Below are 12,500 nucleotides of genomic sequence, written 5' to 3' on the forward strand. Positions count from 1 at the left end.
AGCTCTTGAGTTTGTGGGTGGCAGGTTCTTGATCTTTTCCCGCGCATGTAACAGCGACGACACATTTGGCACATGAGATATGCGTCGCTTTGACCCACCTACAACAGCAGTAATAATATTAACATGGAAATAATCATATTATAATGCACCAAAATGTATTTTTTTTTTCTAGTTCTAACCATTTCTATCTTAATGAAACATCCAAATCATCTATATTGTCAAGATGTAATGAAATGGAAACAAAATTCCTAATATCAGGAAAAAATGTTTATAAACTTATCAGCATAAAATCTATATTGTATTTTGATTCAAGAACATACACAATTAAGAATGAATTACATTAAAAGTCATGATAAAATCTCCATAAACTGCAAAATTAGAAAAAAAAACAAAACAGATTCAAGTGGAGTGTAGTAATAATTACTATCTTATTTTGGAGAATATCTAATCACTAATTCACTTGTACCTCACTTATACACAAAGTTCAGTTATCTTTGTCTTTCTGCAAGCTCAAGTTTTACATAGTCAAAGGACACATGTGATCACAGTGGAGAACAATTGTGACAGCAGGTGTTTTGCACTTGAGTTGCCAAGTAACAATAAAGAGACTCAAATGTATTGAAGGAGAAACATGTCAGAAAAAATAATGTATAGCAATAATAACTATGCAATTTCTGATTACACAACTAATGGTCAGTGTAAGTATCTTGTGCACAGTAATAATCATGGCATGAACAATTGCAAAATACATGAATAATTTTATTTGAAACTTCATCATAAGTAACCTACTAACCTTAGCATTTTCTCAGGCGCATTTGTTTAGATAACAGCAGCATGGTACTGTCAAGTGAAAACAACAACAAAAGAAGAAAAGCTAGGCAAAGAAAAGGAGAAGGAAAAAGAGGAGACAGAAGGAGACAGAAGAGGATACACAAAAGGAAGAAGAGAAGACAGAAGGAGACAGGAGAAAGAAAAGAAGAGGATACACAAAAGGAAGAAGAGGAGGAAGAAGCAGACATGGGAGAAGAATAAGGCAAAGATAAAGAAATAAAAATAAAAATCCTAAAAAGAAAAGGAGGAAGAGGAAGAAGAATATGAAGCACACATGGAAAAAAGGAGGCAAAGGAAGAGTAAAAATCACAGGAAGTGAAAGCAGAGTAAGAAAAAGAAGAAGAAGAAGAAGAAGAAGAAGAGCAAGAGGGGGAAGAGGAGGGGTGAGAATGATGAGGGAGGAGAAAAGGGTGGAGGAGGAGGGGGTGCAGGAAGAGGAGGAAAAGGAGGAAGAGGAGGAAGAGGAAGAAAAGGAAGAGGAGGAAGGGGAAAAGAAAGAGGAGGAAGAGGAAAAGGAGGAGGAAGAGGTGGGGTGGGGAAGGAGGAAAAAGAACAGGAGGAGGAAGGGATGGGGGGGAGGAGAAGGAGGAGAAAGAGAAGAAGGGAAAAGGTGAAAGAAGAGGAGGGGGAGGATGAGGAAGGGGAGAAGGAGGAGGAAGAGGAGGGAGGCAGGGGGAAGAAGAGGAAGAGAAGGGAGGGGGAGGAGGAGGAGGTGGAGAAAGGGGAGGAGGAGCAGGTGGAGAGAGGGGAGGAAGAGGGGGGAGGAGGAGGAGGAGGAGGATAAGGAGGTGGAGAAAGGGGAGGAAGAGGGGGGAGGAGGAGGAGGAGGAGGAGGAGGAGGAGGAGGAGGAGGAGGATAAGGAGGTGGATGAGGATGAGGGGGAGGAAGAGGAACAGAGAGGAAGAGGAGTAGGGAGAAGGAAGAAGGAGAAAGAGGAGGAGGTGGAGGTGGAGGAGAAGGAGGAGGAGGGAGAGGAGGAGGAGGGAGAGGGGGAGGATGATGAGGATGAAGGGGAGGAGCAGGAGGAAGAGAGGGGAAGAGGAGTAAGGAGAAGGAAGAGGGGGAAAGAGAAGGAGGAGGAGGAGGAGGAGGAGGAGGAGGAGGAAGAGGAGGGGGGAGGAGGAGGAAGAGGAGGGGGGAGGGGGAGGGGGAGGAGGAGGAGGAAGAGATGAAGAAGGAGGAGGAGGAGAAGGAGGAGGAGTGTGAGGGGGAGAAGGAAGAGGAGGAGGAGGAGGAGGAGGAGGAGGAGGAGGAGGAGGAGGAGGAGGAGGAGGAAGGAGAACGGGGGAGGAAGAAGAAAACTAAGGAGAGGAAGATTATGAGCAGAAGGGGGAGGAGGGGGAGCAGGAAGAAGAGGAGGAGAAGAGATGATGATGATAAGAAAGGAGGAGGAGGAGGAGAAGAGATGAGGAGGAGGAAGAAGTGGAAGGGAGAGGAGGGGCAGGGGGAGGGAGAGGGGGATTAGGAGAGGAGGAGGAGGATAATGATGATAATGATAATGATGATGATGAGAGGAGGCAGAGCAAGTAGCAAAAAAGGAAGATAAATTGGGGAAGTGGTATAAAAATCATGAGCAAGAGGAAAAGAACTATAGAAAAAAAGGAGAGGAGGAGGTGGTGATGGAGAATGTGGATGAAGTACAGGATTATAGGAAAAGGAAAAACTGACTATAGAACAAAGGATGAGAAATTGAAGCAATAAATACCTGAAGATGACATTGGAGGTGATTTTACAGTTGTTGATGATGATGCTGGGAAAGATGAAGGTTTGGAGGAGGTAGTTGATGACACTGCAGAGGAAGATGATGACCGACCACGATTTTGCTCATCAAGCTGTTGCTTCTGTTTCTTCAGCTGCTTCATCAACTCTGCCTGCTGCTCCTTCAGTTTCTGATATCTTTCCATCATCACCTGAAAATTAGGATATGAAGTTTCTCTCTGCCTAAAGAAAAATATCTTAAATCTTTAGATGAATGGGGAAAAATTAATTTACAATATTAAGTCATCAATAAATTTTCATTGTAATATTAGAAGGAATCTGATGCTCAATACATTTGTGACAAATTTCTGATAAATAGCCTTTGCCCAAACATCAATAACTTTTTTACAATGTATGATGAGAAAGTAGTATCGTGCTTCCTAAGCCTTTTCTTATTGTGGTTGTATTCCATTTCCTTGTACAAACATTACTGTCTGGATTTTGTTCAACATATATATATTGTACTCCTCTAACAAAGATATGTGGGATACTGAAAATGTATCTGCAGTTACTAAATAGCCCTGGATTTGCATTTGAGATCCATGAGGTCTTTACAATAATATTTTCAAAGGAAAATTAATGAGAGATAATATTACAGCAGACAGAAGTAATGTTACATGAGATTGAGCTGAATGCCAATGGCAGTTATGACTTCTCAACTCCTGCTCACCTGAGCTGGTGTCAATCTGCGAGGCCCTTTCTCTGGTTTCTTGGCAACTAAATTTCCTGTTGATGAACGAGCAACACGGTGCTTTCCTTGATGGGACTCTGGTTCTTCTTTTGGTACTGCTTTTGTCTGCAAAAACAAGAGATAGTGTGAAAACAAACCAAATGAGCCTTCAGGTCATAAATTAATGATGCAGAGCCTCTATGCGAATTTCTTTTAATCCAGTAACCATAGATGGCATGAATAAATGCCATGTCTACTGTGATCTTAACTTGTTAATTGTGTTTATATAAAGACGGCCCAAATGTGCTTAGTCACTATGGGGTCAATTATTAGCCCTACATATCTCCTCTGTTTACACTTTTCTTTTCTATCATTTTGTTATCTTTATTGCAATTAGTATTTTCATAACAATATATTAATTATAATTATATTAAGGTTATATCACTAACAACAATAATGATGATAATATAAAAAATAAAAACTTTCATCAGGAAAATTCAAGCAATGGGTAATTATATAAGGCTGTCGGCTTAGTATCTGGTAAAGTAAAATGAGATAAAACTAAAAAAAAAAAAAGGTTAAATAACCATGGAATGAATGTGTAACTATATCATCTGAATTCAAAACTGTTTACTTTTGACATTCAAGATAATTTGTGTTATCTTTTGTAAACATCAATTAAGTTATTTTGATGTTTAGCTACATGGAATAGTTGGAGATAACTCACCGATTTCTTTTGCATGATATAGAGTATAGAATTGTGCTTCGTCTCATATATGATTTTAACCTCGCTCCCACATAGGGAGTGGAGCGCCCCCAAGAAAAAAAAACTTTTTTTTTTGCTTCGGTACATCCCAACTCCTACAGTTTTTTCCTGACTAATCCCCCCAAAATGCTTGTGTCAGATCTACCCAAGCCTAAGCCCGTGTAAATGACCGATTTTTAAATGTCCTTTTTTTGACGGCTGTGGACTGGATGACATTGAGTTCTATTTTTGGTTTCTTTTTTTCAGCTTTAAAAAATTTATATTTTTTGATTAAGGTCAAAATTCAAAAATCGGCCATTTACACGGCCTCAGGGCTCCAAGGCTCTAGCAAAAGCAACAAACTGCATTTGAATCGCACAAAAAATTACGAGAGTTTGGATGTACGGAAGGCCATGAAAACAAAGAAGGGAGATACAGCGTTTTATATTCTGGCCGCTTGCCAAAGTTCCTTATCTGTTATTTTTCTCTAAATCTAATGATGTTATATATCAAAAAAAGCTTATTTTGTGTACTTTGCGATGTGATGATGTATGTAATTTTTTGTTTGTTTGCTTGGATATAAAAGTAGATATTTTTGTCTGAAAAGTTTAATAAATCCATTGAATCATACCGACAACTAGTCTAAACAAGATAAAAACTTTTTTTTTTCTATTTTTTACATTTTTTACTTCGATTTTGAAGAAATGGAGAACGGTGGATGGCAGTATCATTACAAAACATCCTAGTTATAAAGTCCTAGCATGAATACAACATGGCGGTTCAATTTAGAGAATTTTAAAAGGATATGAATTTAGTACATGGAATTTGAGAACTCACCCAAGTAGTTGAATTTTTTCCATGCTCCACACATGGGGGGAGGTGGTCACTGGGTGTTTATAATTTTCGAGGAGGATCATATGTATGTAAACACATGCACATAAAACTAAAAAAATTAATCATTCTCATTTAGTAGGCCTACATCTAGAGGAATAAAATATACTAGTTATCCCTACAAACTGATTTCTTCGATAATAGTATCATTACTAAGAAGTGCATAAAATCATGCAGACACCTAGGTGTGGTTAGATATGTGTGAATTTATGGTCCCTAAGACCTATGGTAATACCTAAATGTAATATTTTTTACCAGAAACGCACGAAACAGATGCGATAGCTTTTTCAACTCTAGACGAAAACTGTGCACACAAACAAGCTCAAAATTCCATATTGTTTTTATTTCAGAGTGGGTATTACTGTGTACTATAATCTTCAATAGGAAATAATCAGTATCTTGCTTATATATCAGAACTTCAAAAATCTGACTTTTAGGTACTCTTCATACTGAATTGCCCTTTACAGTGGTAATGACCATTTTCAAATTAAATCAAACTTACCGATGCTGTGATGTACTGACTGTTGACTGAAGTCTAACGGATATATTTTAATTCTTACTTATACGGCTATTTTCAAACATTAGTGCTTCATACTCGGTATACCTATAGATCCCTTCAGATCACATATTGCCAGGGAGTCTCGATAGAAGCATATTTCATGTGTAAAAGGGCACAAAACTTACATTTTTTAAAGTATATATTTCGTCATAAATCACTGTGAAGTAATTTTTCTTGATATTGGTATAAAAGTGTTCTTTGAATATTCACAAACTCATATCTATGTGCAATATCATAATCAAATCCTGTATGCATGATTACAACAAGCAAAAGTCCACATAGGTGTACCTGGGTGCTCATTAGTGGTTTACCTCCCCAGGTGTTTAGCGGGTCTCGTGTTCGCAGCCCGAGAAATATCTATAGCTGGGCTTTAATACTCATTTGGTGGTTTCCTCATCCATGTACCTATACTATACACAAGCTAACTTAATTTGAACCCCTTTCCAATCAGGAAGGTCCCCTTAACTCAAAATAACATGGCACTGTAGTTTATAGATCTTAAAACTATTGATGTAATTATCCTGAGTTAAAAATACATCTCAAAGTATTTTTAGTTTCTTTTATATATGCATTGATCCACTAACCTTCTTAGATGACATCTGAGGCTGAGAATCTTCAGGTTGGTATTCGTTGAACATCCTCATGCATTCTTCCATTATAGCTGGATCATCCTTATCTAAGTCATCTAAATCATAATCCTCATCATTGTCATCCAGATTCTGGGAAAAGATAAGTAATTTACTCTAATGGTATAGAACTTTGTTCAACAGATGAGCATACTAATTTTGAAGTTCGACCAGTTCAAAAAATACAAGGCTGTATTACAAATCCATACTATGTCGTACCTCTAAATGCTGCAAATCATATCTATCACTAGAGTTAATCATTTGCTCCCAATCATCCTGTGGGATCTCATCTAGTGCAGAAAGGTCTGGTAGTGGGGAATCACTTCCGTCTGTGAAGAAACACATGACTCAATTCTTATTCTAAAATCACTGAATAATATGATACTGAATTTGTATACGAAGGAAGACTAATCTAAATATAGAAAACAAAAAATATATAAAAGAAATCTGATTCAAATGCAGGTAACAAAAACATTTCCATTTGAAATATTATGGAAAAACTGAAATGATAATTACCATTACAAGATTCTCTTTCAAAAATCCCATTTGATGCTTCATTTTCTGTGGAGTATCTTTTATTTCTGGAAGATTCTTTGATTTTTCCATCAGCTTTACTGCTACTGCTTCCAATGTTGCTGTGTTCTTTATCTTTGCCATGACTTCCACTGCTATGCTTTCTGCTGCTGCTGCTGCTACTGCTCTTCTGACTCTTTGAACTACTGCTGTGTTTGCTGCTATGATGTTTAGCATTTCCACTTGAGTGACTGCTAGAAGTTACACCTGATTTTTCTTTGGTTTTACTGGAATGGGTCTCCTTACTGCTGCTAGTACTGCTACTCACAGTAGTATTGCTGTGTTTGTTAGAATTACTGCTGCTTTTGTGCTTGCTGGAAGAACTACTGTGATGACTACTGGAACTTTTATGACTACTACTCTTTTCTTTACTACTGCTAGAAGAATGCTTTCTCTTTGACTCATTTTTGTTATCTTTGCGAGAGCTGGAACTAGATGAACGATCTACTGACTTCTCAGCTTTAGAACTTTGGCCTGATTTACCTTTTGAAGGAGTGTCACTCTTCTGATTAAGTGAATCATCATTCACAAAAGGCTCTGTACTATCAATACCATCTTCAGTTGAGTCATCACTGCAGTCAATACCAGCAGCTGCCACAGCATCAAAAATAGAGATTTCCTTCAGAACTTTTGGCTTTTGTACCTGTTGAGTGCTGGCAATCACCATATCAAACATAGACATGACTTTACCCTGAGAATCCTGAGCAATATTTTCTTTCTTGCAAGAATCTTCACTAACTCTTCTTTTTATTCCTTGTTTACTGCTTCCTGAGATGCTTTCATTTTCTGACTTTTTAGATTCTGTGCTTTGGCGCCTCTGTGAGAAACCTTTATCAGACATGCTATCTGTACTACTTTTTCTATCCTGCCTACTCTTCTTGTGTTCTCTATCTGAGCCCTGTTTAGCTTTCTCACTTTCTTTCACAGTAATGTCACTACTAAGCTTCGAATGTGAACTTCTCTCCTGTTTAGTGCTTGAGTCACCTGAACTTCTTTTCTCACCATAACTTTCAGTCTCTTCTTTTTTGCCAGAGGCAGAAGTCTGTTCCAAGTCTTTCTCAATCTTGACAATTGACAGATCAGGAACTGTAGGCTCCTTTTCAATTTTTATTTTGCTTGGATCAACTGGCATTGGTACTGATAATGGCTGGCTTTTATCCTTGGTATTTCCTTGGCCATCACCTGTAGAGTTTCTTCGTTTTAATTTGTCCTCACTTTCCCTTCTATTACTTATCTTCTGATTATCTTTATTTCTTCTCTTATCAGGGCTTTGGCTTTGACTTCTGCTGCGACTTCTGTCACGGCTTTCACTACGACTTCTGCTGTGGCTTCTACTTCTACTTCGGCTCTCACTAGAGCTCCTGCTTGAACTCCGACTACTACTGTGGCTTCGGTTTCTCTTTTTCTTGCTTTTGCTTCTCCTTCTCTTGTATTTATATTTCTTATGGTGCTTTCCCTTTTTCTTGTGTTTCTTATGTTTTTTAACCTTATCTAACTCTTCATCCTCACTGTTCTCTCTACTAGCATCACTCTTCTCATCTACACTGTCTTCTTCATCTCTGTTTGAATCCTTACTGTCATCATCATCTGAGTCACCTCTACTATTACGATGTTTTCTTTTCTTTTTACTATGGCTGTATTTCCTACGTCGTTTGTGACTTTTCTTCTTCTTTCTTCTATGGTAAGAATGTTCTGAATCTGAGCTGCTTGACCGATCCCTCTTTCTCTTTCTCTTGTGTCTTCCCCGTCTATGTTCAGAATCACTGCTCTCATCATCTTTGGCTGAAACACCTTCCTTGTTTTCCTTATTTCGCTTCTCATCTTTCTCAGGATCATCTTCCTCATCTGAATCAAGATCTGGATCTTCACTTTCACTTTCACTCTTTCTCTCTTTCTTCTCTGACTGAGAATCCTTGGTTTCTGTTTCCTTATCTGATATCTTTTGTTCTTCTTTTGAGTTCTCTCCCTGAACAGTATTTTTAAGTTTTTGCTTCTCACTATTGGTAGTAGTGCTTACTTCAAGCTTTTCTTGTGATGAATTTTCAGTTGGAGGTGGTTTAATTTCCTCTTTGTTTGATGACAAATTTGCTAAACTTAGAATTTCCTTATCTAAATCAACTTTATACTTTTTAACAGTTTTTGAAGCTTCTACTCTCTGTTGAGAAGTCTTTTTGGAATCCTCTTTTGAGTCAGCTGTTTGCTGTGAATCTTCTCCATCCATTAACTGTAATATTTCTTCTAATGGATCACCTGTATCTTTTACTTCTGGTACTGTGCTCCGAACCTGCGGAGTCCAGTTTCTTATATTGCGTCTAGATATTTTGGGGGCACTGAGTGTATGGACAACTTGGGGAAGCAAAGAATGACCTTTACTTTTATTTTTTACTTCTTCTTTACTTGGCTGTTCCTTTGGCTTCACACTTACTTCACTTTTTTGTATTGGATTGTTAACTTTTACTGGATTTATCTCTTTTTCCTCTTTCTCCTTCACTTCTTTCTCTTCTTTTGCAGGTACATTTTCACTGGTTTTGCAACTTTCACTATCAGTTTTAGAAGTAGTATACACAGTGCTATTAAACATTCCAAATCCATCTGAAGATGAAGTAAAAACTGGAGATGGGGGCAAAAAATAAGATCCTTCAGGCATGTCCTGACTTTCAGTTGAATTTTTCTTTGACGTATCACAGCTACTACTATCAATATTTGACATACATTGTGCATCTGAAATCACAGTTGAATTTTTGCTAGTTTTCTCTGCAGTGCTTAAATTATACTGAAGCTTACCAAGAGCCTTTACTCTCTTTTTCTTCACTTTAATCTTATTATTTTGTGAGTGTTCTGCAAGCACCTCTTCTAGGATATCGAAGTCATCTCTTCTTTTGTCACCCTCACCGTCATCAGAAGAGAAATCTGTAGCTTCACTGTCTACAGAACTTTTGGTATTAACTTCTCCTTCCAAAACATCTGAAATAACACTACTGGCAGATAGATTAGATGGGACATACTTCATAACCTTGGATGGTGTCACTTCCTTATCACTGGCTTCTACAGATCTCTTACGCTTATTGAGTTCTTCTATTGGTGTGGGGTTATAACTAGGAGTATCTGGCGGACGGAGGTATAGCTTCTTCTTTGTCTTGGTCTGGGTAATCTCAGCTGAAGCCTGAGCAATCAGGGCTGATGTATCAATTTTCTTCATCACAGTAGTGGGATCAACTCCCGCTGCAGCTAGAAGGGGGTTTTCTGACAGGGCTTTCTTGACAGCATCGCTTACTAGTTGTTGCAGTAGCTCTGACTGGTTGCCTGAATTTGCTTCAGATGTTTCTGTGTCACTTGCCTCTTCTGCATTATCTCCCCTCTTAGGAGCTGAGGTCTCTGATTTGCTACATGTTGGTATATCTGAAAGCAATTAAACATTATGATTATAATCATATAACATATAAACATACATACACATACACAAGCGCATTCTCTCTCTCTCTCTCTCTCTCTCTCTCTCTCTCTCTCTCTCTGTCTCTCTCTCTCTCTCTCTCTCTCTCTCTCTCTCTCTCTCTCTCTCTCTCTCTCTCTCTCTCTCTCTCTCTCTCTCTCTCTCTCTCTCTCTCTCTCTTTCACACACACACACACACACACACACACACACACACACACACACACACACACACACACACACACACACACACACACACACACACACACACACACATGTACACACACACACACACACACACACACACACACACACACACACACACACACACACACACACACACACACACACACACACACACACACACACACACACACACACACACACACACACACACACACACACACACACACACGCACACATGTACACACACACACCCACATGTAGACACACACACACATGTACACACACTCTCACATACACACACATACACATACACACACACACACACACACACATACACACACGCACGCGCACACACACACGCACGCGCACACACACACGCACTCTCTCTCTCTCACCACACACACACACACACACACACACACACACACACACACACACACACACACACACACACACACACACACACACACACACGCACACGCACACGCACACGCACACACACACACACACGTACACGCACACCCACCCTTATTTCCAGGATGGTGACTAAGAATTACTAATCATGACAATGAAACAGGTAATATGTTCTTTGGGGACAATCGTTAAAAATTCTGAAGCGTTTGTATTGCCTAGGTACTTGATACATGTCTAATATTCAAACATATAAATGCAACCAATAACTCTCTTCTTCCCCCTATTATCTTTCATTTACTTCCCATTCCTATCCACACACTCATTATCTTCCCTAGTCCTTCAGCCTCTCAAGTAACTCAACCTTTACTTTCAACCTTACACAAAATATTGGAAAAAATGGAAATAAAAAAACAAAATAAAAATAAATTAAATAAAAAGGAAGTATCAAACCTTCAGATGCAGGTGTTCCAGTAGCTATTTTGGCCTGTGAGACATCATTAATAACCCTTCCATCCTCTGCATTTTCCAAATTGGAAGTTAAACTTTGCGACTGATTTGTGTTGGTTTCTGCAAACAAGGTTAAATAAAGGATAATAATAAAAAACAAAATCCTGAAACGCAAATATAAAAAAAACAGCATCATTCAAAAAAGCTGAAGAATAGGAAATGATAACAAATCATGGTATACTGAAGACATGTATTTTACTTAACTAAAATTGTTATTGTTTCTTCCCTAGGAAACAAAAATAATATTCTATGAACTAAAAAATAACCTATCAAAATAAATCTACTCGAATCATTTGCATCTGTTTCTGTCACAACTCTTAGCATATGCTGGGGACAGAGTTGCATTTAGTGATTACAGATGCTGGGAAGGTTTTGGAAAATTAAAGGAGAAAGAACATGGTATAAGAAAGCAGGGAATAATCAAAAAAGGAGGAAAAGAAGAAAACACAACAACGCAAAATGGTGGAGTTGAGTGAAAGCAGAAACTCTGTAATAAGTTTTATCTGTGTTGTCTGCATAATCAATAATAATGTGCTATTAGAGAATGTGAATTCTATAGTGTCATAACAGTTTTTCAAAAGCCTTTTCAGCTTATATACAATTTTATAATTTCTTCATCTACACAGTGATGAAATAACTAGTCATAACCTGTGGAATGGTAGTTTTATAAATTTTCATGGTATATCTATACAATTTTCAACAATAACTCCTGACATACATAGAGTACATGGTGGCTAAAAGTACATAGAACTGAAAGATCTATGAAATATATGATATAAATGTTTCAAATAAAAGGTTATAAAAAAACAAAAGAGACAGATATGGTCCAGTAATCATAGTGATCTGTGTGCTTTCAATGCTTAAGTACACACATCTACACCAAGTATATCTGGTATAACAGAGCTTAGACTGGCTTCTCATCTAATGATAAATCACCACAGCAATGTACAAACTGTACAGAGTAGTGGTCATGATGGTCATGATTTTATATCTTTGAGTATGTCAGAGAAGAAAAACCTTTTAGAATCCAGTGACCTATCACATCCATATAAATTTACATTTTAAGAATTCAATGATCTATCACATCCATGTAAGTTTACCTTTTAAAAATTCAATGATACAGAAATGGTCAATTCCATGTATGCTTAACCTACAATATTCTCAGATATCTAGGGTAGAAAATAAATCAAAGTTTGGATATACAATGATATAAAACAAACACACCTCAGATCAAAATGTCAAGCATGGAGAGAGCAAAAGAGATCTATATTTTGAGACAGATCTATATTTCAAGGTAAACCACATTTCA

At 37.9% G+C, this 12,500-nt stretch overlaps 1 protein-coding gene across 1 annotated transcript in view; it reads right to left on the minus strand.

Moving 5' to 3' along the window:
- LOC113820063 (putative RNA exonuclease pqe-1) overlaps positions 1 to 12,500 on the minus strand; it is a 28,936-nt gene that overhangs the window by 14,975 nt on the left and 1,461 nt on the right. The window contains exons 2-8 of the mRNA XM_070145365.1: positions 11,135 to 11,251; positions 6,598 to 10,053; positions 6,301 to 6,410; positions 6,040 to 6,174; positions 3,261 to 3,386; positions 2,538 to 2,742; positions 1 to 98 (exon numbers count right to left, since the gene is read on the minus strand). The exon at positions 1 to 98 is cut by the window's left edge and continues 102 nt beyond it. Coding sequence (XP_070001466.1) covers positions 1 to 98; positions 2,538 to 2,742; positions 3,261 to 3,386; positions 6,040 to 6,174; positions 6,301 to 6,410; positions 6,598 to 10,053; positions 11,135 to 11,251 — 4,247 coding nt within the window. The remainder of the gene's footprint in view (positions 99 to 2,537; positions 2,743 to 3,260; positions 3,387 to 6,039; positions 6,175 to 6,300; positions 6,411 to 6,597; positions 10,054 to 11,134; positions 11,252 to 12,500) is intronic.

The sequence above is a fragment of the Penaeus vannamei genome, chromosome 33 (genome assembly GCF_042767895.1).
Source record: "Penaeus vannamei isolate JL-2024 chromosome 33, ASM4276789v1, whole genome shotgun sequence".
Taxonomy (NCBI): Eukaryota; Metazoa; Arthropoda; class Malacostraca; order Decapoda; family Penaeidae; genus Penaeus; species Penaeus vannamei.